We start from the raw sequence: 25,507 nt of genomic DNA, 5'->3' as shown, positions 1-25,507 counted from the left end.
ACATATTTTGATAGATGTTTTCCTGATTTTTCTTCTCAAGGTAATGATTACAGAAACTAATGAAAGACATTAACAGTAACTAGGAATACAATTAAATGATGTATACTGGGACCTGATTTCCCCTGCCTTCCACCTTTTGTCATTGTGTTCACTTATGCTAAGTGAGTGTAACATGCTGCCGTGTGATCCATTGGAGTTTTGTGTTCACGTTGCACAAGCATAAACAATGACATAAGGTAGATGTGGCAAATGAATGGCACTAATGAGTCTCGTGTAGGTGATAATAGTGCAGTATCATAAATCCAACTACTTGTGATTTCTAGTGTTTCAGCACAGCTGATATAACAGCTGTTCATATGGCAACTCTCCCTTTCGAAATCAGTATTGGATGAACATGTTAGTACATCAAACATTGCCACTGTTACGCTGAAGTTTTATGGCATAATTAACAATGCTTGAAACTAGGCTAATGATAAAGGTCACTCAGTTTATTTTAACAGTCTGTTCAGAAGCCAGACCTGGAATTAGAACGCAGAATTTCTGAAAATGAGACTGCTTCATGGAAAATGAAAGGCTCCACAATTGGCTTCTTTCCACCAATAAAGAGGACAGCCTCCCACTTGTATCTTTAAGTTAACTGCAGCATCTGCAGCTTGAGCTGCTATGAGGCAAGGCCCCTCGACAGGAGGGACTGTGCTGGGCAGGGAAAAACTACACTGCTTACATAAGGGCTCCATCTGTGAACACTGACAGGTGACGTGAGGCCAGGTCCCTAATTCACGCGGTTCCTTTCTCATCGATTCTGTGGAAATAACCTGCTGCAACGTGCTAAGCTTGTCGTTTTGCTGTAAGAGATTCATATACGTGGTATGCACAGACTAAAAGCTCCCTCATGAATGGCAGCTCTCTGTTAAATGATTAACAAGTAATGCGGAAGGGGATTCTGAAGGTTATCTAGTAACTTAAATGGTAAAAATTCACAGGGGTGAGTGGTATGACTTACTGCTCATTTGTGAATAATTGGTTTGTCCATGACTTGCCTGAAAAGATCTGTGTCCATGAATTATTGACTTCACTTCTTGATTTAGACAGATCTGAGCTTCTTCTGTTCGCCCTGTATTCATTCAGCATTTCTTATTTCAGATGAGTTGTTTTACTCTAAAATGATACCAGCATTTTCCCCATCAGGGCTTTCCCCAAGGGCTGTGTAGACCAGAAGCACTGAGACCTGTTAATTTTGTCCTTTTTGGGGAATATAGATACAGCTCAGTTGTCAGTCACAAATAGTCCTTCAGCCAGTAACCCAATCTGTCCAAGGAAGACCTCATACATTGAAAATACAATAGAATAAAAGTCATACTGACTTGCAGAGATAATTGGTTCCAGTACAGCATAATGACTTTAATACTGACAGCCACATAATAAAATATATGTCCTGATATTTATTAAGTGCAGCTCATAAAAATGTACATTATGTTTAATTTATTAACTGAGAGTGAGCTTGCATTTTTAAAAATAAACAACCTTACATTTGAAAAACACCGTATGTTTATTTGAACGCAGTTATTTTTTGCCTTAAATGGTCCATAGTCTACTGGAAGGAGAAAGCATTTATTTTATATTTAGGCAGTAGTCTTTATAGGCTTTGGCTTTTATGGTTCTGTTTTTAAGCTCTCTACAGCTTTCTACAATATCTGTGATTTTCTCCAATAGGTAATAGATCTTCATAACATTTCTTAAAATTTCTTCCTGATTGTCCTCTCATTTATACTTCAGAAGTGCCAGAGACAGAGGTAGCTATTGAAAATATGAGACTATACCAGGTCCATGAACTGTAAAATAGGCACAGATATTACATATTGTGACTGGATTTTTGATCTTTTGGATGTAACAGTGATGACTTGCTTATCATCTAACACCTTTTGCTTAATTTGCAAATCATTCTGCTGTTTCACAGTCATTGCCTTAATAAAGAACCAAAGGCCTGCGGGAAGTGACCATCACAGAGAGCATTAGGATGTGTCTATACCACAGCACCAGTGCCCTCTACAGGGGCATCCCCCAATACACCCTTCCCACGCATGCCTGCATACACACTCCAGACCTGATGAAGATGCTTTGAGGTCATTCCCAGTGGCCACTTTCAAGCATGTCAGACCAAGGTCCCAACAGCAGCTGCAGAGGGGTGCCTGGCATAGCTTCACCATCAGATTTCTGGATTTGGAGAATGCTTGCAGGAGCAGCTGGCAGAAGTGCTGCCACCATGGTGCAGATGTGCCCTTAAAGTATGACCATAGTGTTTTCTCCACCAGCTTCCCCCATGCTCCCAAAAAAAGAGAAAAAAGCTAGGGTACAGCTGGATTGTAATTGAGGTGCAGGCCTAGGATTTGGAATGGGTGGGTTCAGATCCATGCCGTACCACAGGCTTCTCATTTAACCTTGGGCGAGTCGCTTAGTACTTGTCTGTATTGCTGCAGGGGCTGGTCCCAGCAAGGATGGGTCTGAGCCATCCCAACTACATCCCACCCACCTGGGTTCACTACACACGCCAGACCTGCAGGTTCACCAAGCTGCTCAAGCTTGTCCACAGTGACCACACTCAGGCCTGCCAGAAAGACCAAAGGCCCCAGAGTGAGCATAGGGGGATCAGTCCTGGGTAGCCTCACAGGGGAGTTCCCAGGTCTGTAGCATGCCTATGAACCTTGGGGGTGGGGAGACCCATGGATGATCCCATCCTTCCCAGGACAAGACTGCTGTCACAAAAAGACAAGTCCTTGGTCTCTCAGGTTTCCATCTGTAAAATTCACTTCCTTGCTCATAGGATGTGAGGATAAATAGCTCATGAGGCACACAAATACTGTTGTACTAGGGGGCACACATAGATGGAGAACATCCAAAAGTTTAGGTTTTGAAAATCTCACTGCCGTTCTGTTTTTCATGAGAGCTTAATCCCATTTAAATAGAAATGGATTTTTGCCTTCCACTGGCGTTTCATTTCATATGGTTCAAGAAATATTTCCATTCGTATTAAAAGCCCACAGGGTCCAATTTTTCACTTGGAAACAGAGTTCCCATTGACTCCAAGAGTAATGTTAAATTCTTTCTAATAGATGGCCACAGCTGCCCCATTCTTTATGGCTTTGGGACAATGCATGACACTTCCGAATGGGAAATGTGTTTGAAGATACAGATTGACTTCAAGCAGTTTTTGTCCAGGAGGGAAGCGTGAGATGGCTAGTGGCTGCTGAATCCTGGAAACCCAATTAGTCTGACTCTGTTCACTGTGTATGCAGACGTGGTGTGCCGGCACTTGGAACGGTCCCAGAAGAGCTTGCGCTTGTAACGAGACCTGCCAAGAGTGGCGTTCTTGCGTGGGGCTCTAGCGTATTTTTAAATATGTCACTGCCACCCACAGCACCCATAGAAGTGATGTGGCAATGGAGCCATCAGAGCAATGACATGCATTCCCTTATCTCTGACACACGTGACCCATACAATTTGTTTCTGTTCTTGCAACTCATTTGGTGGGAGACTCTCCAAGAGTTGCTGGGTGGCCCACATGATAAAAACACAGTGACATACTGACAGCCCAGAAAGAAAACCCATGGAAAATATATGATGCTTGTCTTTCTTCCAGTCCTCATCATAAGATGTATTTATTTTAACTGGTAGCATGAAGGTCAGTAAGATCCCTGACGTGCTTGTGTGTTAAACAGTGTCCAGAAGTCCAAGACGGTGGTAGAATTGCCAGGCTTTAACATTTAAAGCGGCTGCTTAATCTGTGGGATTAGAGCAGTAGTTGCTGCTTTTTTTTCTTATGCAGAATGAGCTGGAGAAATGTAGCGGCGTGGTTTTAGGAGGGATGATGATGGTTAAACGTTGGCTGGCATTCAGCTCTGATGATTCGGACGTGTTAGCGAGAGCAGCTGCACGGCTGGTGAATGTCAGATTCCAGCACGAGGCGCAGCCGGGGCCCAGGGCCTGCCGTGTGACATGGGGAGTCTGTTGTGGAGCAAAGCAGAGTTTACTTTGGGAAAGACGAAGGAGAGATGATCTCCACACATTCTTTTGGCTGGTTTCCCAGCCACTTGCTCGCCTCAAAAGAAACTTTGGGTTGGAAAGGGTCTGCTCACTGAAGCAGCCATTGACTGCGGAGCTAACCGCAAGACAAAACAAAATGCCCCGAATTAAAATTTATTTTACATTTTATTGATCAAATGCAGGGCACAAAAAAGGCTAATCCTGTTGGCTTTTGAAAAAACCCCCCGTATCCTCCACCACATGTTGCATGTCATGAAGAGAGCAAGGGCATTTGCTGCTCTCAATTCATAGACCTGAAGCTAAAACTAAAACTAAAACAAGCAGGTGGTGGTTTAAAGTACCATGAAAAAAATCTAAAATGCTAAAATCAGCTGATAACGTAGATACACAGCCGCGATTTAACTAGCTTATAAGTGATTTTTGTCATGTGGACACAGGAAAAATGTAACGTGGAAACGAGAGGCGTCACGTGGACAAGTGCCCCAGTGGTCTGTGCGGCAGGCGGTGATACTTCACTGCTACGCGTACCGCTGGGTTAAAAGTCCAACCTGGATGCAGCTTGACGTCTGAGAAGCCAGGAACTGTATTTCTGACACCTATACAGGTTTGCATCTGATGAAGGGTATACATTTTGTAATTATAATTAATCTTTAGTAGAATGCTGTTAATCACAAATGTGTGATGCTGTTCAAATATCCATTTTGAATGCGGTGATCCACTCGCATCTTTCCTGTGTCCAAGCAGTAAACTGGCTGTTATACTTCCACATGTGTTTATGATGGGGTCTTTCCCCTGTGTTGGGACCTGTAAATCATTTGGCATCTAGTAGCCCTGTAGTAAGGTCTTCATCATCCTTTTTTTTTCCCTTCCAACTTCTTATCTTTTTCGTCATGCTCATGTACTCTAATTCCTTATTGCATATCACTAGAAGCCTCCTTCTTCATGGTCCTATACTTATTCATTTCATGCTGTTTAAACCAGTGGCTTTTCTTGTTCTTATGTTCAAAAGGACAGATGGCTTGTTCCCTGCTCTGCCAACTTCCCATCTCTTCTCAACTCTATAATATGTAATATTTGGATTCCATATACATCTTTATAAAGAATCTTGTTGTGCTGATTAATAGCGCTGTCTATAGGTGTGCTGTCTCTAGGAGTGGAGAAATTACGTCTCTTCTATAACCCCCCAAAAGTTCATATCCTGCAGAGGTCCACACATCCCCCCAGCCGTCTGCTCCATCACAAAATACTTCCTCTCCCCCTCTCTCACTCACTTTCCTTCCCTCCTCGACTAATTTGCAAAACCTCCAAAAGCAGTCTCAGGGCTACGTGTCAGAGAGCATATAAATCACCAGCCAGGCCGTAGGCACAATTGGGCCTTCAGAGTGTAATTCCACAAAAATAGCTTACATATTTCTGCCCCCTCACACATGCACCTTATTTTCTGAGTGAGCAGTTTTCTTTTCATGTAATTGTCTAATAGCTTTAGCACGACTCACTGAGTTTTTGTAAACTACAGGTTAGTATCCTTGAATGTTTTTTCGTAAATGCAAAACAATTTCAAGTGACTGGAAGGGTTGAAAAATGCAAACATATGTACAGAAGCTGTAGTCATGCTGATGAGCTCAGACAAATGACACAATGGTGAAAAATTACTCCAAATCTGTACTTAATTTTACATCAAGAGTTATGTAGCTAGGCTAGCCACAGGCACAGGGGAACAAGAGCCATCATTACCTTTTCATACTACTTAGGAACCGAACATAATTTCATTTTTCAACTTCCAGGGTTTCAGAATGTGCTCAGCCAAAATGTTCATGGCCCATCTGGATTTTAAATTCACCGGGCCAACTGGGAAGAGGGGTTTGGCCCATGTTTATACAGGGTTACATGTATTTCTGCCGGGAAAAGCTCTAAGAAGGAGGTCTGACTGACACAGCAGTCGCCAGGGGATGAGATTGCAGCGCCACAGGGCAGCTGGAAGCTCGGTTTGGTGGGGTTTGATTAATTTTTAAATATCACAAATTTGGGTGACTAGAAAGGAGGTTTGTGCTTGGAAGTGCACGAATCCAGCCACTCATTCAGCCTCAGGTTCTCCCCCAGTGCGGAGCTCTTGTCCCATTGCACGCCAGCAGGAGGAACAGCAGCCCCAGAGGGAACAAAAGGGCAAGCGTGAAAGCTCTTGGCAGGGCCATGCTGCTTTTCAGGCACAAGGTGCAGCTTTCATAAGTTACATCTCTCCTTCCAAAGCAGCCTTTATACTTGTCTGTGCTGAAACTTCTATTCTGGGGATGCCTGAATGGAACGGGGCTGTCACCACTGGTGCCTCATCCAAGTGAGATATAAATTCATAGGAGGTTTCTTGAGTCCGACCCAAGGTAAACAGGATACCTGCAAAAATCAATACATACATACATAAAAATACACAGGCAAAACTACTCTGGAGCTGAGGAATCTTTTCACATTTCTTCATGGAGCAGGAAAACCAGCCCCATTTGGGCAAAATATTTACCAGGGACCATTAAAACGGAGTCAAAGAATTTTGGCTTTTCCAAGTGACCTCTTGTAAAGCACCACTGAGACGTGGCGCACAACAGCCAGACTGAAATAGCAAAAACTTTCAGGCGAATTGAATGCAAAGTATGTTCAGTTCCACACATCCCTCATTTGAATGCAATGTAAAAACCGAAGGGAAAGCTACCTCCAGCTACTTCTTTATTTTAAAATGGGCCTGTTTCCAACAGTATGTCAGTTGTGTACAAAATCTTTTACTTTTTCTCTTCAAGACTGGCATCAAAGCTCTTTGAGGGATACTTAAACCATTCAGACACCTCTACTAACTGTCATCCATTTATTAGAAGCCATTGTATTATTCATTTCTTCATACAAAGTTATCCAAAGAGGGCGGATAAGCAAAATAAAACTTGGTGTGGAATAGCACATGTTTCTAGCAACGAGATGCACCACTTTTTAAAGCAGATTCTCAGTGAGAGATCTGTAAATACCTGCATCTACCTAGGAAGTTAGTATCTAGAATTACTAGGTTCTCTCTGTAATGTAAGTCAAATTATGGGAAATCGGTGGTCCAAAGAATGAAAATCAGATGCCTCTCTCAACATACTTGCATATGTAAGATCCCTGAAGCGCTTATGCATTCAACTGCATAGAGCTGTCCAAGACAGTGCTAGAATTGCCACGCTTTACATTGAAAGCAGCTACTCAGATGTACACACACATATACAACACACGTATCACAGCGCATCTGTTTTTTCCAGTTTATGGGTTCCATCTTTTTTTCTACCCATATGTTTGCTACCCACCAAAGCTGTGTCAGAGAGCATGTAAGCGAGTCCCTTTGTAGGTAGGTTCAAAGCTGATATTAAGCAGTCTCGATATATATCAGCATTAACGGGTAATAACCATATGGAAAGAAGAAACCAAGTTTGTCATGTGTGGCCAGGAAGGAGCTGCCTTCTGTATTTGTGCACTCCACGGTTGCTGGCTTAGGCGAAGGTTACTCTAGGGCAAGCTATGCTTGTTGTAGAGCATAGGCAGATGCTATTCAAATAAATGATTCCCTCACAGAGAGAAATTGTACTTTTCTTGGGCTTCTTCGTATCAGTTGCAGAATGCTTGTTGTGTTGGAAGGTCTTGTCATTATCTAGAATACATTTCTCCCGACACCTGGGCAGTGAATTTTACAACCTGATGGCAGTAGTCGGGAGCAGAAAGTACCACACTTAAAAAGAATTGAACCACAGGCACAGTAAAAATGCTGTATATAAATCTGTTCCAACACTTTGCTACTTGCAGTATAAAAACTGTCATAAAAAGACAGCAGCAGATGTGTTATGTTAGAGAATACAATGAAAGATTTTAATACGAGGAATAATATAACTAGGTAGGCATTATCGTGGGCTGTTTTGTTTTGGTATCTAGGTGTTTATTAGCAAGGCTGCAAACATCCTTTTAAGCACTGTACATGGACGTAGCAAAGATATAGAGATACAGCAATGTTGCTGAGCAGAGCATGCTGCATTTTCTGCTGGCTCGGTTCGATGTGCATGATTCTCAGGCTGGTGCAGTAAGGGCTGCAAGTATAAGTTTCCGTGGATCATGAGAGGACTATACCTCAAATGTGCTTCTTGGTATGCAGCTGGAAAAGATTTTAAAAATTAGTTTCAGAACTGACCATTTGTCAGATGTAAACACAGAGGTGATTGTCTTGTGTGCATAACCTTGATTCAGATGAATAGCATCAATAGCATTTAACAAAGTAATAGAACATGCTAAAAATAGCTAGCTGGTAGGAGATGTAATTCAATGTGTTGCCTTGGTAAATTAAAGTGCCATCATTTCAGGTTAAAAAATCCTTTTGCTTAAGAGTTCTGGTTCTGCAGTCCCAGAAACTGCCTGGACGTCCGGTATTGCAGCCCACACTGTCATCTTGAATGTGTGCTTCTGAAGTGTCAGGTGCTACACCCAGAAAAACATGGAGCTGGAGTAAAATAAAGTTGTAGGCATTATTGGGCAACAAAAAACAGCTGGTTTTGGTTTTTCTTTTATTTTGAGTTTTCTGGTTGCTGTTTTCCTTAAAAGAATCTTCTGGGACCCGGTAGTGCTATGAGACTATTAAATCCTGAAAGTATTGCAATTCTGGCTACTGTGAATGTCTGCTCTTTCGGGGATTTGTTCCAGGAAATGCCATAACTGCAATCAGAGGCAGTTCAGTTCCACTCTCATTTAGCTTTCTTGAAAATTTATAAAATAGCAACGGGCAAATTCCATAGACTAGAGCATCACTTAGAAAGTAGCATTCATGGTATGCCTGTGTCAAAGACGAGGCTCTTTTCGGGGACAGCGTCAGCTGAGCCTGTTCTGATAGTATCGGTGTACTGTTTGTTTGTCACCTCTGTAATTTGCAATAAAAACTCTTGATTATGTGAAGAGTGCCCCACCTAATGGATTTTTGGAAAAATACAGACGAGCAAGAGGGAGGTGATGTTGAAAGTCAGGGCCCAGTCCTTGCTGAGTGGGTGCCAGCCATACACACTCACTTCAGAGGAAATGAAAGTGAGCCTTGGCATGAGAAGGTGGTTGGGAGATAAAAGCATTGTGCCTGTGACTTCTAAAACTTCAACAAAGAGCAGCAAGCCCAGTAACTGGTGCCTGCAGATGTGACAGTAGCTTTCCAAAGCTAATTGCTAATAAATACTATTGGCAGAGTGTAATACACTTAGGAATACAGCATGTAAACTTCCTTCTGTCTCCAGGCACTAGACAATGCAACAAATCTGAACAAGTAGACTTGAAATGAGATGAAACAGTAGCAAGCACAGGACATAAGGATAAAAGGGGAGGGGAAGGTTACAAATACACAGTGGAGTTTCACACATGCAGATAATGAGGCTCATTAACATACAGCGAGCCAAACTTGCTGCTGACACGAACAGATGCAATTCCATTGTCTTCAGTGGAGACGCCCCTAGTATGGCCGTTGGTGACTAGCAAACAGAACGTCCACATGGATGGTTATTCTGGGAGAGCAAGGGTTTAGCAAGGTCCAAGAGAGAAACAGGTTCAAATGAAGTGAGCCAAATCCTGCAGTACTTACTCTGGAAAAATTCCCACTCAAGCAACTTCACAGATCCTCTGATGACTTTAAAGGGGGAAAAAAAAAAATCACTTGACTTGAAACTCCATAGACCTTGCTTTGATCCAGTGATATTTTTAAGGCCAAATTACCAACCTGAGAAAACGGTGGTTTGTAACAGAGATGCTGACACAACCTGCTACTGGATGGTGTGATATCGACTTGGAGATTAGCCAATAGTTCGGGCCTCACGCCAATTCAAGGAAATTAGAATCACAAGTTAAAGAGTAGGCTCTGTGCCAGATTTCCTTTTTTTCAAGCTGAAAAAATTAAATGCTTGCTTTTCCCACCCTTACTGCAAAGTTATGCTGCTAGCTATATGTAAACTAGTGTATTCCTCCAAGTCCCAAAAATGTCCATAATCTGAGTTCGGTTTCAGAGAGTTTTTAAAAAAATTCTCTGCCCTGTCTCCCTTCTTGCAACAGAGTTTATTGCTCCCAAGCGTTATATGTACACTTGCACTCAGGACTGCGGCACATTGAGCTGGACCAGAGCAGTCCCAGCTGGCAGGGAGTCAGCCTGCCAACCCAGGGCTGCTGCAGACCCAACTCAGTGTGCTGCAGAGAGGCTGCCTGGGGCACAAGGGTGCTCCAGTGTGAGGCTAGCCGGCAAGCAGCCCCTGCACTGAAGCATCCTTGTGCCCAAGCCAGTTGCGTCAGCTTCTGCATGTGCAGTGCTGCAGAGTAAAAAAAAAGCAAACCACTTCACAACAAATTAGTTTCTTGTGGTGTAAAGGGCCGCATGTGTAGATGCAACACATTTACTGTGGGGCTAATTAATCTACTCCGCAGTAAACGTCTTGTGTAGACATGCCCAGCAAGTGCTTACAACATGAGCATGTACCTAGGATCTCCGCTGGTCTTGTATGGCCCGTACAGAAGCCCCTACTGTTGCTTCTTCACTATAATTATTTCCTGAGCTGTTTAAATTAAAACCAACTCATGTCTATGCATGCCAGTGTCACACTTTCAGATTGTAATGTGCTTGTATCCCTAGGTTTTAATGGAAATAAGCAGTATCTAGAGGTGCTGACCAGCAAATAGCAGAGGAAAGCAACTGAAAGCAAATTCACAGGAAAGCAACTGAAATACTGCTTTCAAATGATGTTTTTTATTGGGCAAATGTAGAATGGTGGAATTAAACATAAAAGAAAAAGAAGCCAAATATTTGGTCACCTAATGGGACTCAAAAGAAACAGAAATGTAGTGGCCTGTAGAGAGAAATAGGTTTGCTTGGACTGTCGATACAATCTGGTATGAATATTTTCTGTTTGCTGCTATAATGGCAGGATACACCAAAGGAAACCTGCATCTTGCCCTGTTGAGTATGAATAACACTGGCAGGGTTACAGAGATGGAAGGTTCATATGGAAGGTTCATATGCTCCATAAAGACAGCATCTTTCAGCAGTTGGGAATTCACTGCCTGTCTTTGATATTCACTGCCTAACGGAGCAGGACCAAATCACACTGGAAGGCTTGCATTGCCCCTGGCTTTGCTCTAGACTCACGTTATGGATTGGGTCTAGCTTCCAGTGCTGGCACTCTGGCAGTTTTCACGTGTAATGCTGATTAGGGGAAAAAAAATCAGCAGGAGAGATTTTTGAGCTACTAGTTCTTTGTACAAGCAAGATAAAGAAAGAGGTTAGACTTCAATTCATATTTTTTGGCATAACTTTGGATTTGATGTGGTTCTTGGCTGAATTACCAATGATAGATCTGCAACAAAACTGAAAAAATGTTAAAATGTGAGCGAACAGTTCTACAGGGCCTGTAATATCCACAGCCAACACTCATCATCAAGTTTCTTGAAGCCTATGATAAAGCAATGCACTTGCCATTGTGCGGCTGTCTAGTCACTTCCAGCCAAATTTGTTACCAAGTGATGCAAGATTTCCCACTTCTGTTGATAAACATAGAAGTCTTTGATTTATTGGATTTGGAAGGAGCAGTGCAACTCTGACACAACTCTGTCCTTTAGAGACAATGTTTTCATCACAACCTCTAAGCCTTTTTTTATTTGCTGGTAGATACTCATGAGCAAAACTACCATACACCTCTGTGCTAAGCTGGAGCCACACATGGGGGAAAGGACAAACCAGGCCATGTTCTAGGAGCAGTGTTTTTCCACAAAGTGTCTTCCACAGGTATTGCAATAAAATGCCTGGTTTCCCCGGAGTTTGGTGAGAACATGCATATTTGGAAGGGGAAAGAAATGCAGTGAGTACTCAATAATTTTTTAGGATAGATTTGGAGTAGGTCATAAGTAACATTTTCATCCTGCATCATTTTGAGAGTCAGGTGATCAAGTATTTATCACACCTTTATTTGGTTGATTGGACAGAAGATGGTTCCACATACTGAGTCGTTATATTCAAAGCCTAATGAGCAAAGAGTATCTATTGATAATTAATACCTAACTTCTTCTGTACTCTATGGATTAATTTACAAAGTCAGTTTTGCTTTTTGCAACCCCATCAGATTTTAATGGGAGTTTTACTTTCCAGGCTGCAAGGCCCTACGTAGCTGATACAGAAGGCTTTTGTCATTGTTGTGGCATCATGTTAGCTTTTGCTGTTTCTCCTTCTTCTCATAGAAGGTTTTGTTTGACTGTTTTTAGCTGTAGAGGTGCCGTGAATACATATGCACACTAACATGCTCAGCTACATGGAGGATTCACGTGCGAATGTTGGCCAAGCACTTGGGGGGGGTGGGGGGGTGTCAGATGGTAACAAGCATTTACTTAGCTGGCATTTTCCAAATCTGTACAGCTTCGTTTTGCCTTCATACTTTATGGGTTTGATCTCTCGCTGGGGTCAGGGGGACTTCTCTTTGCATAGCAACTATCTAAGGAGGATCAGACTCCCACACAAAGAATCTGTGTAGACATTTTGGTATGCCGTCACGGTGGCCTGGAAAAAGGAAAGCACGTCATCCTCCCATGGGTACGGCTGCTGCAGGAAGAATAGGGAGGGCTCAACAAAAAACAGGATAAGTCAGTGAGGTTCTCTTCAGTATTAAAGGTTACAAAATAGTAAATTAGGGAGTAGCTGAGTAAATTTGCAATAGGAGAGAATTTTCTCATGTAAGTCATGCATTCAGTTCCAGCTCAGTGGTGGCCAGTGGCCATTACTTTGGCAGTTTATAAACCTGTGTGAAAGATCTTTGTGATCTTATGGGTAAGCACCCAGGCAAAGAACACTATAGCAACAAGTGCTCAATGAAAATCTATCCAATTCCTTCTTGTGCAGGCTTTGCCTGAATAATGTTAAAATAAAAAAAAATAGCAAAGTTTTCACAAAAGATACTGTAGATACTACAGCAAACAAAATACCCGTTCAGCCTATTTATTAAAGGTCGTCCTGCTTCTCCTTTCATAAAGTGAAAAAATGATAATGACTCTCAAGCCATGAAAATTACTGTATGCCCAGGATATCTGAATAAATAAAAAAGGTTTACATTCTGGCATTTACTAAGGAATTGCTACCCACTGTGTTGAAGGAAGACTGCCAAATATTACAGCTAAAAAAACTCAAAGTGGTTCTTCGGAAGAAAGCTTAAATGGCAAAGCTGTCTGTAACAGGCTGACAAATCTACAGCTTCAGAATGATCCTATTTTGAAGCAATATCCTCCTGAGGAAAGAGTTTAGATGTTTATAAAGTTAAAGGGATTGAGCCCTAAAGCCAAAGCCAACAATTCCATTGCTGCCAACAATGTTGTCCAAAATAGTGACCCTTTGTAGCTTTACAACATTTGACCTGCTGCACAGGACAGATTGCCCCTCTCCACTGGGAGGTCTTGATTTTATGAATTGGTTGCAAAGGTCCGAGTTATGCTTGTGTCATTCACTTGAATTGGATATAATCTATACATAAGTATCCTATATTCTCCAGATCTATGCTCCATCACTAGTAACCACTGATCTATCTAGTTAGATTTTCAAGTGCCTATTGGATAATAAACCTGGGAATCTACTGTATCAGCACTAGAAAGTAGGGGCGCCTGTACACACCATGGGGTTTCATCCTCATTAAATTAAATAAATTTATAAAATTTAAACTTGTTTATTTTGGAGCGTTGCATCAGTGTTTCCACACACTAGGTTTTTTTAACAAATTAAGCTTTGAAGCATCGCATCAGTATTTGTATGCACTAGGTTTTCGAACAAATTAAGCCTGGTCCCTGGCCAGCATCACAGATGAGTGGTACAGTCCAGCGCTGCCCCCTACCCTGTGTCCTGCCACAGAGCCAGCAAATGGCACAAGAAAAAAAAAAAAGCAGAAGCAATTCAAAAGGAAAAGCAATTCGAAGGGGTAAACTACAAAAAAGATTGCAGCGCTATCTGGTGAGCAAAGAGGCTCTTTCACATCTTTAAGTGCATGTGTGTTTGCACACAATGAATCCATGGATGCGATGCTTTAAGTCGCAGTGAGCCAAGCTAAACGATGTCTGAGGAGTTTTACTATAATGCGTCAGAAAGACTTCTATTACTTTCAGAAAACCCACTCGTGCAAACAGTCACGCCATTGCAGTGCAAGAAAGGGCAAAAAATGTTTTGTGTACAAACACCCTAGCTCCACAGTGTCCTCAACCAGTCTCACCAGTGGGGGATCTGGGAGTATGAGACATAGGTAGAGACTGGGCACTGTACCTGTACCAGCTTGTTGAGTAGCTGGCCTGATTGCTTATGGGCCGTTCTGTACAAACTGGTCCAGTTTTAGGGTACACAGGTATAGCCCAGAATATGCAGGGCCTTTGATTGTGTTCTACAGGCCTGAACTGATGTATTCTTACCATGTACCAAAAGGAAAAACTGAGGGTAATACCTAACCTTAAACCTTCCAAATAAGACCTGAACCACCTTTTGCCCAGATGAATTTCACCCATCAGGAATATGATGATTTCTGCTAGGCAAGAACTAAAAATAAGGAAGGAAGAAATACGGATTTATCAAACCTTGAAAATGAGTAGTAGAAAAAAATAGAAATGAAGGAATTCTTCAGGCTGCGCGGTGCCTTTATCCACTTGCCAGCTGGGACAAGGTCTGGGGTGGGAATCCATGTTAGCAAGTGCAGGTAAGTCCGTAGAATTCGTAGGGGTGACGTGAGGTAACGGAGAGATTATTTTGTAGAACAATTTAAAAAGAAAGACATAGAAGTCAGCTGTGTTTGAGGGTGTTCAAGCATACAACCAGAGGAAACAAGCTTGCCGTGGTTAGTGCATATTGTTTTGGGATATTTTAAAAACAATACTTGGAGAGCAAAGCCAACTGCTGCAGAAGGAGGATGTAACAGTTTGTTTAATTCTTTTAAAAGAGAAGACAATAGATGCAATATTCTGCAATTCTTAAGTGATTTGGGTGTCTGCCCGTTCTGCTGTATGTTGGGTTGGAATCAGAGCCAGGAATTGGCTGTAAGGGAATTCAGACATGCCTGGGAATAACTGCAGAGAGAGACATGATGCTTGCATTCTCTGGGCATGGAGACGGTCTGAACTTCGGAGGATGGCGCTGGTATTTACGTCGTGTTGAGGTGATGACGTTGCCATGGTAGTCCGAGAACTAGGCGAGAATTCTTGTGAGTCATATCTTCTGGGTGATGTTAACCAACTAGGTGCTTGGGATTAATGTAGGCAAGCTGTGGGGTATCACAGTACCCTTCCTGAGGCCTCATTGACATTTCCTCAGGCCTTATTGATATTTAGTGTATTTCACTGAATGGCATTATTATTCCTTTGGAAAAAAAACTTATATTAAGAGTCTCCCAGACAACATAATACATAACTTTAACTTTTCTGCTTGTCTTATCCACCACAGTCAATGACTAGCTATTATTTCTCATGTAACACAGCTTATGAAGATAAAGCATATAATATTTTCCCCTGCAGCTTAACCCAAACTAAATCCTGTAGGACTAATTGTATTCGTCATATACAATGTCTGTAGGCACAATGCCTAACACAGCAGACCCTCTAGTCCTCATTCTGGTCCAGGTAATTAATCTACACACAGCTAAGCTAGCCATGCACACAGATACAACACTTTAAAAACCTAGCAAAAAATAAAAACCCCAAAACAACTCACTGCATAAAATGTGTTGCAAAATCAAGGAGTGTCATTTTCAATGGGTCATAAACAAGTCAAATGAAAAAAATAGTCCTTACTAGAACATTCATAGGCAGTCATCACTGAATGTTACTTCTGGGTCAGATTTTTATTTTTTTCCTTCCGGCATCTTGGCGCTAGGATATGTTTTTAATTCTGAAATCTTTTTCTAATGGGGAACATGTTTATTTTCCACTTTTTCCACTCTGTTCAGAAGGGTTGAACTGTTTTTGCTTAAACTTAAAAAAAAAATCATTTCGGGCACAGATGGAGCCTGGCATAGTTGTGCAAATGAATGAATGCAGAGGTTTAGAATGGGAACACTTGTGCTACCATAGCTCTCTAGGGGTCACTGACATGCACAGCATCCTGTTATAACACCTTTCATTCAAGCATGTGTCTGAAGCAATGGAGGGCAACCTTTTTCGTCAGACATACCACAAATTAGCCCTGAACCTCCCAAAGTGCCAGCCCGACCCCTTTCCCCTGCCCAGCTGCTGGTCTGCTTTTTGCTGCTTTTCCTGTGCTTCCTGCCCAAATTGCTGCTTTGCTTTATTTCCTGCCCTGTCTCCCACTGTGCTGTCTGTCCCCTCCCCAGTCTGCCACGTGCCACACACCAAAGCTGCCCATGCTACTTCTGGCACCTATGCCACAGACTGGCCACCCCTGCTCTAAAGCATGAAAGGATTTTCTCAAGCCACTTCTGGCACAGTCTGTTTGATCCCATGTAGACGCTATCTTCTGGCATTGAGGGGTCAGCAATTCCAGGCTCGTGCTGCATTTTTGGAAAAGCCATCAAATTTTGATTGCGATACCAAATAAGATTTTACCGAGAAAGAAATTATATGATGGCAGAATAGAATCAAATGCTTAAATCAGGTGCTTTTAATGTTATTAGATGCATGACAACAAAAGAATGTTAGTACCTGCAAGAAAAAAAAATAGTTTTGATATGGGGAAAGAAACCTTGATTTTTGTACCATCTGAACCTCAGCACTGAGTTCAGGGTGGGGAGAATTGCTACATTGCAAATAAGTGTGGAAAGCAGAGGATGAGATGATTCTGTCTCTAGATTTTCAGGCACGTACGAAGAGTGTGTGCAGCATCAAGACAAATCTTCTGGGAGGTCAAAGGAGGACTAATAATGTTCTTATTACATCAACGGAGGACTAATAACTGGAACGGAGCATTGACTCTGATTTGGGTCAGTCGACTCTGAGTGGGGTACAGAGATATATAGTTACTCTCTCCATTAAACCATTTCTCAAGCTGCCGTGGTTAATTTTGGTTTTATGTTATGCTGTGACATGTAATGCACACTTAAAGCCTGATCCCACTGTCAGTTCAATTAGTGGTAAAACTCCTTTAGATTGGGAGCAGAATCTGCTCTCTTGTTTCTCACTGAACTAAATCAGAATAGGTACATTTATTCTGAAATAAAGATGCCCTACCAAAAACACCAGTGGTTTCGGTTTGGTCTCAGTGCTCATCTAGTCATTTTGGTGCTCGTGTGCATAGGCAGGTCCATGGTCTAGTACTTGGCATGTGGAAAACACCCAGGCTTTCCACCAAATTATCTGCCATCTAATTGAGTAAGGAGTTTTCTGCTTTTCTGGAAGGAACCTGTTACAGGAAATACTACACTTCTTAATTTGTTTGCATAATTAATGACTGACAGTGGAGGTCTGAGGCATTGAAGTGAATATGATGTGGAGTTTCTTCTTCACACAAACCCAGGCAAGAGACAGGACTAAGTAACCTCCCAAGGAAATGAACCTGTTTGAGAAAATTGCATATTTATGAAATATGGAGCTTGATTTTCCTCACTAGCCACTTGATTGCATTCATCCCTAAGGGCTGCTTTTTAGGGCAGGAATGAAGTCAAGCTCTTATCCAGGCATGGTCACTAATCTGGCTCCTGTTGGCACACAAAACCCTCTATCTAGCCTGTGTGTGCAGATGCTTTATAACCAAGCTGGATGGCCTGGCCTGGCTACCTGCTATAGTCTGAAATCAGGCAGAAAGCAGGGTAGATCTGCACCTTAGAAACGAACTACATCAGAGATACATGGCATAACCTTGCATGAGCCCAAGCTCAGTTCGTCAGGTGCCGTGGAAAGGACAGGTACAGTTAAAAAAAAAAACAGGTATTGAAGTGAAGAGCAATGATTGTCAACTGCAGTGCCACGAACGCTGGGCTACAGGGGGATGTTTTTAAGGGTGCTGCAGTGTGCAGAGAGGTAAGAAATACATTCCTTACAGGAAAGTTATGGAGGGCTGCCTTGAGTCTAAAATGGTAGAGAACCACTGCCTTAAGTGTTCACAGTGAGATGGCTGCTGACATGACCTAGATTTGAATCAGCGAACAGGGATGATATGTTCCATACCCAAGCATTTCCAATCCCTTGAGCCTGTAGATAAAGGCTGGAAGCACTGATTTCTCTTATCCCCATAAGCTGTCTCCCTGCCGTACCATTGGTCAGAGGGGGAGAGAAGTCACGAGCAAAGTGTATGCTGGGACACCTGCTTCTCTTATAGCCCATGGGGGTTGCACTTCATCGAATAAAGGGAGGAAAGATGTGTGAAGCGTGGAGGCATCGGTTTTGTTGGTGCGGCCTTTATGATCTCTGCTGGGGCGTCAGAACTCCCCGGGGGGGTTGGGGGCAGCTTCAGGTTTTTTTGTTTTATTTAAACTTTGTTCAAAACAAACTGCTTTACTTTTGTAAAAAATGGCCCAATTAAAGCCTTCTTTCAACAGTACAATCGTTTTGTGGGTGGATTAATCTGACTGGAAAATATTTCTGGAGCTGTTTTTCATTCCTCTTGGAGGTGGAAGTGCATAATGTTTGTGTAATGAGCACAACTGTCACACAAACAACAAACGGCACCTCAGTCTGAACGTTACCTTTTGCTTGTGGTTTAATTCTGCATATTTCCATCTCAGTTGGTTATCTGGCTTCCAAGTGGCCTCTCCAGTTCTACTCCAATTGAATAATATTTAACATCCAGCCATTCTGTAATTCTTTAGGGAGACAGAGTGTTCTCACCCTCCGTTTTTTGCACATTTGCAAATATAACTGCACACATTGGGAGCCTTATGTTTCTTTTCATGGGCTTAATCTCCTCCTCTAAAACTTTTTAATTTCTCTAGTCTCTTCCTTGTGATTGCAAAAGCAATCCAAACATCCCCCCTGCAGGCTTTAAGTGTATCCTGGATTATTTGGCTAGAAGAGGCAGTAAGAGAATTAGACCTAAAAAAGAAATCAATCTTGTGCTCTAATGATGTCTTATTTCCACTGCTGATGAAGTCAGGGGATTAAATCTCCATCTGCAGATCTTGCAAGGACAGTCTCAGACTGGAGCGTGGACAAATGATCGGACAAGTTGGGCCAGTCACTGGAGTGAGCTCATCATGCAGCAAACACTGGGCATGAAGGAAGGCATCTGTTCTAGCCGGAGGCAGACTCAGAGTTATGAGGTCAGGGATGAGTAAAAAAACCTCCTCTCCCTCTTGGTTTTGAAAACTGGAGATTTCTACATGTATATCTGAATATTCACGTGGCTGAAACTAGTGAAGGCCAGTGATTTAACTGAATAATCTCAAGGCATCTGTCAACCTGAACTCTTTCACACATTTAAAATCGCCCCTCCCAAAAGTCCTGTACTTGATAGGCTCCATGAGAGATCATGAGATCAAGCCCACAACAGGCAAGGTGCACAGCTGAAAGGACAACTTCAGATTTAAAGTATATTTTAAAAAATGTTTCTTACATGTTTTATACTTGGCAATGTAAATGATCAAAAAGACTGTTGTGAAAAAATGGGATCAGTTATGTTCTTGGTTTACTCTTTGCACTACTTTTAGCTTGGAAAATAGAAAGAATGTATCTGTTTTACCTTTGGCGATGTTTTCCTTCTGCATCCTTAAGATTTGAAGATTTGTGATACTCTGAATTAAATTGTTTCACCTGACATTTCAAATAATGTCAATATTTCCCTTTCTAAAATGGTGGGGAAAGCTGCTTTCACAAGATAACAAATTTAGGGAGGAATTTAGCAAGACACTTAAGCACGTATAAAACTGTTCATGTGTTTATGGCAAGGTGGTGAATCAGGGCCTTAGCTGATTGGGTAACAGCACCTTGTAAATTAAGAGAATCCCCAAATTCTTTTATTGAAGAGCCAGAATTTGATACTTGTGCTCATGCACAATGGTCTCTTTCTCCATGAAGTGTCTCATTCACTTCATTCACTATCTATAAAGTGTAAGTTGCAGGTACTTCAGATAAACTGAACACATACTCTGGACCTTTTAAATATATATACCTATAACACATACTTTCTTAGCATTTTACACCCATTTCAGCAAGTGTTCCCAGTGAAGTCTGTTTAATTTTACAGCTGAAGGATAAAGCTCTCATAGCTACTGAGAGGAGTTACTTTAAACATTCGGGCTGTAACCTTTCATGTATTTATGTTTGCCTTACAGGTGCATCCCTTAAGAACTAGCAGATTGCCCCACATGTACTTTTATTTAAATTATCACCTATTTCCAGTCCCTTTCCCTTTTTACTGCTTGTACTACAGAGGTAAATTTCTTTCAGAAAATATTCAAGTAGCAGCCTGGCCACTGAGTAATGCTAGCATTTTGTATACTTGTATTAAATTAACTGTTTCTCTAGGATGAAATGAAATTAGCCTTTTTATATATTCATTACATTTTTAAAGCAAGGGATACTTATACTTCCTGGAAACATTCTCAGTGAAGCATTGTATGACACAGAAGCAGCACACTGTTGGCTAGTTATTATCTTTGAATATGCATACCCCACTCTTAATTTTGTGGGCCAGATTTTCTAGATAACCTTAGCTCGGCTTCCCTTTCTGTGTACACAGAGCCACAAAGAGATATATCAGATAGGTCAGAAAGATGCCTATGTAGTTGATTTCTCAGATAGGTAAGCAGAGAGGTTAACCACACAGGCAAATAATTGTATTTCCATATGGCCCCCACAGTGCAGTGGTGCAGAACTGGGATTTCAAAACCAGGTCCTAGAGGATTTAAGACAATAGGAGCCCACACAGTAGCCCCCCATTAGGACCTCCACGGATGCATTGAGAGGAGAGCTTTACTGTGTGACTTTACAGCCTAAAAACGTGAGGGCACAGTAGGATGCAACCAGAATCCTCAGTCTCAGCATAGCAGCAATTGAACGCCTGCTTAATTTCACACACCCACATTTCATCATTTTCCCTAAAGTAAAATAATTCTTTTAACCGATTTTGTAGAAGGCTCAAAATAAATTCAAAGTCTGGAAAGCTGACTTTTCCCTCAGCTGTGAGAACTGGCCCCCCAAAAATAGAGAAAAAAATAAATAAGATTTGGATCAAATATCTGTTTTCCCAGGTGTTAACTGGGGGCTTGATCCTACAAATCTGTGCAAGAGGACGGGGAGGAGCGGACTAAGCATTAGCAGGGGTGCTGAGTGTAATAGTCCGGGGTCTCCTGGACTGAAATGGGAGTAATGACATGTCCCCAAGCAATGGCTGCTGTGCACTCCCTGTAAGCAGCTATTGCTGCAATTTGCCAAAGGATGTCTGTGTCCTTGGCCAAACTTTTGCTACAGACCTTTAGCTCAATCCTTAGCAATGGCTTGTACCCATTATGACAGCTGGAATACGGAAGGGGACACTGTTCTGTTGTAATCTTTAAATGTCTTTTAACTCTTGCAGATTTTTGACAAGGAAGCTAAAGACCTCGAGCGAGAAGTCTGCTTTATTGATATTGCCTGTGATGAAATACCTGAGCGCTATTATAAAGAGTCAGAGGTAAGAGACAACTCAAGTGTGAAAGAGTAAAGAGGGAATGTGAAGGGTGCTATCGATGTGTGCTCATTTGCCATAGTCATCTCTTGGAGACCTGTGACAGACTTTCAGTGAGGGCACAAGGAAATCCCCACCATTGCTCAGATTTCATTTTGTACTTTCCAAAAGTGTTCTTTTTTTCTCAGCAGTGCCAGAGCAGGGGATTGCTGTATATGTATCACTGTGCAGCCAGCTTACCAGGAACAGATACACTTCGGAGTATCTCTCCCTCTCTTATGTGGCCTCTATATGCAGAATATTTGTATATCTTAAGATCTTAAGTTGCTCACATACATTATAAAGGCCTCTTAGCATGTCTACTAATAGAGATAGGACTCAAAAGCAGCTTAATTTCTGCAAATGAAATTGTGCCAGTCATTAGGGTTCATGATATTAGGAAAAGCCTCTGTGTTTAAGTTGCCTGACACTTTTCTTTATCAACATTTTTTGCAATCTTTTCAATGAGATGCTTTTCTACCCCCAGTTTGCACTAGGTCTTTGGTACTCAGCAGGGTAACTTTCAGAGTGAAAAAGACTCTATTTAATGCCATCAAGTCCTGTTCAACTCTTGCTGCTCTTAACTGTTCAAAATCACCATTTTCTTTCATTTGCTTGCATTCCTGCAGTTTTGGTATCCTGCTTATATAATAACCAATCTGAACATTTGAACTGCAGGTTTATTCCCCTGCCAAAGTTGGGGCATCAGCAACAGATGCTTTACTGGGAACTTCTGACCCTCCTGAAGCAATTTTAGATCTAAGGGAAATGCGGCAAGGGCTGGCCTGGTTCCTCCCTATCCCATCACCTCAGATCCGGCACAAAACCCTAGTGAGTCACGTTCCCTTGTAGGGATACTACATGGATCAGGTGTGTGAACAGGGGACACACCTCTCTGGAGTCACACTGGGCTTCCCTTCCCACCCAGAAATCTCTCCCAGCTGCAGTCACCTTAGGTGTCTATACGCATGCTCCAGAGTGGAGGGGAGGTGTTTTAATTAGAGCAGACTAAGAGCATTGTGTATATTCAGTGTCCCGCACTTCAAAATTGCGACCAGGGCGCTTTAACCAAAGCTTTCTTGATAAGCTCTAGTTAAACGTCCCCACTGCCATTTTGAAACACGGGGACACTGAATCCATGTGATGCGGTGCTGCTGGAGTGCTCTAATTAGCACACTCCAGCAGACTTGATTAACTGAGTCTGCTCCAATGCATGCTAATTAGCATGCATCAGAGCAGCGCTCTGTCATGTATAGGTGCCTTTTGTCCCAAATCTACCTGGTGACATCACATAAAACAAAATACCCCCTCAACTCCCGATGGGGAGGAAGGAGAAGAGAAAGAGGAGCTGAGCTTGGCGCTGTCACCACTCCTAGGCCCAAGGGTCCAACCTTGGGATAGCGCCTCTTAACCTAGCAGCTAATTTAACTGAGCCTTCAGCTCATGCAGGAACGGTCTCCGCTGTAGCACAGAAGGACCAGAATTCAGACTCTGTTAATGAGTGATAAATATTAGTTGTTTGGGGGGTGGGGAAGGCATTATGATCATTTAGACTGACCCTGTGCATCCAGCAAGTCATGGGATTTCACCAAGGGATAGACTCCTGGTTGCAGCTCAGGGGAGGTGTTGTGGCGCACATCCTTTGCTTCACATTTGCCCTTTTAAAAAACTCCTGTAAACCAGAGGTGTCATGATACACTTGAGTGTCCTGTGCTCGGTGCCACATGGGCAAGGCAACACCACTGCCTGGGCTGCTGCCACCATGGTGGTAGCTGATCCAACAGGTCAGCCAGTTCTGGTTATTTTGCCTCCATCCAGGGTCAGTACCCGGGGCTGGTGCCCCAGTCACCCCCCACCCTTCATTACACTACCAACATACAAAAGAGCAGCTTTATTTAGGTTGCATAGTTAACATTAAGAAATGCCAGATTTACAGTGGCTGTGTAACCTTGATTCAGGCTCCAGGCATTATGGTACAGATTTTGTTACCTGATCACACACTCTTTTACCTCATTCATAGCATAAATTCAGTGCTGAAATGGGCAGAATTCATCTCGTCTGAGCAACCATAAATCTGGCATTAGCTAATTTTAAAGCACTCGAATTTAGACCCTGCATAATATTCTTCAACAGCAATTTTGAATGCAATATGTATGCTGAGATTCTCAAAGGAGCCCAAGGGAGTTAGGCACCTAAAGCTGAATAAATTTCAATGGGAGTAGAGCACCTGCATCCCTTAAGTTCCTATGAAAATCCCAGCCATATATTTTAATGAGCTGATTTGTGCCCCGTAAGGCTGTTCCTCAGACGAGTGCAATTGACAGCTTGGAAAGTTAGTACAGTCTTTTGATTGCAGCTGAAAGTCTGCGTACATGAGCATTTGGCTTAGCCAACTGCTGATTCAGAATAAGTAGCTGGAAGGAGAAGTACTCAGACTTGCGCCTGCAGTTCAGTTTGGAAATACAGTTTGCATTTGCTGGATGAGAGGTTGGACCCAGTACTATACTCATAGCTGGATTGAGTATAGTGGCTGCCTAACAAAGCATACCAGGGCTTTGCAACAATTTTTGGGATGGACAATTGAAGAATTGGCAGTGGAATAATTTATGTAACAGGAAATCTGTATTTCAGACTAGGATGTTCTAGTTACACTCCCTACCACAGTTGTACTAATGACAATACAAAAGTGACAAACTGCTTGTACTGGATGAAAACTTAGTATATATTATTATGAAACCTGTTCGTTGTGTACTGACATCCATATAGGATATCACCTGGTGAATTGACTCACCAGTATCTTAATGTTACTCCATGGTCTGGCTGTCCCGTTTAGGAAGGGGGACTGCAGTGAAAGCCACGGAGCTAAGCTGGCCAGTATTTGGCTCTGTTTTAAAGAAATCAAGTTAGATTTTTTATTTCATATGCACACCCAATACTGCAAACAGAGATATTACCGAATAGCTTTTACACTTTCCTTTTGGTTCCTTACTAGCCAACTATTAAACTTCATTTTTTAAAGATTTATTTCATGACACAGAAAACCTAAAGTTAACTGAGAAAAAATTTGAAAACCATGTTGTAATTCAAGGACAATTCTGTGGACCTAATTCCAAGCATACTGTGATTTTTTCTACGTACCATAAAACAGCAATAATCCAACATCTGTTATTTTTTCAGTGCTGGAACATAATGAATGCATTGCCAACAAAAGTTTCTTCAGGACATAATAAAATACTGGGAGTTAAAATTTTGCCATTGTTCCTGTTTAACAGAAGAGTAAATATTGTTTTTTCTTCTATACATTCAAAAAATCTATCTTGTAACTCCCAGTACACATGTAAGATCTGATTTCATATAATCAAGATATGTTTCGATATTATCTTATGAAGAACATGGGTGAGATTCTCATTTATACTATGTCTCTTTCCACTATATTGACAATGTAAAAGGATCATAACATAGATGTGAATACAATTTCTGTAATATTTACAGAAAAGTGATAATAGTGTAAAGGGGCTTAAGTGTACATGAGATTCTGGCTGTAAACATTTTTGTAGTCCAATTAACAGATTTCAGGAGCTGCTGAAAAGAGATCAGTAACATTTCAGAGGTCACGGATTTTCTGCACAGTTTCAGTCTACAGCTCTGATTCGCCTTCCACTTATGCTGGTTCTGCACATTTTCAGGCACAGGTCTGATTATCCCTTCACATAAGCTGGTATGAACTAGAAATAACCTCATTAAACTTAATAAAGTTAAATCAGTATAAAAACAATACAAGTGAAATTAGGCTCAAACCTGGTGGCCCAAATGGTGCTTTTAATTACACTGTTGTAAAGACTAATGTAATTG

At 41.9% G+C, this 25,507-nt stretch overlaps 1 protein-coding gene across 1 annotated transcript in view; it reads left to right on the top strand.

Annotated features, from left to right (window-relative positions):
• PITPNC1 (phosphatidylinositol transfer protein cytoplasmic 1) overlaps positions 1-25,507 on the top strand; it is a 180,699-nt gene that overhangs the window by 126,168 nt on the left and 29,024 nt on the right. The window contains exon 10 of the mRNA XM_090059483.1: positions 21,527-21,622. Coding sequence (XP_089915609.1) covers positions 21,527-21,622 — 96 coding nt within the window. The remainder of the gene's footprint in view (positions 1-21,526; positions 21,623-25,507) is intronic.

Source organism: Crocodylus siamensis, chromosome 8, assembly GCF_052110815.1.
Source record: "Crocodylus siamensis isolate JL-2025a chromosome 8, ASM5211081v1, whole genome shotgun sequence".
Taxonomy (NCBI): Eukaryota; Metazoa; Chordata; order Crocodylia; family Crocodylidae; genus Crocodylus; species Crocodylus siamensis.
Note: the sequence above shows the minus strand (reverse complement) of the source record. Positions and strands in the feature narration are given on the sequence as shown.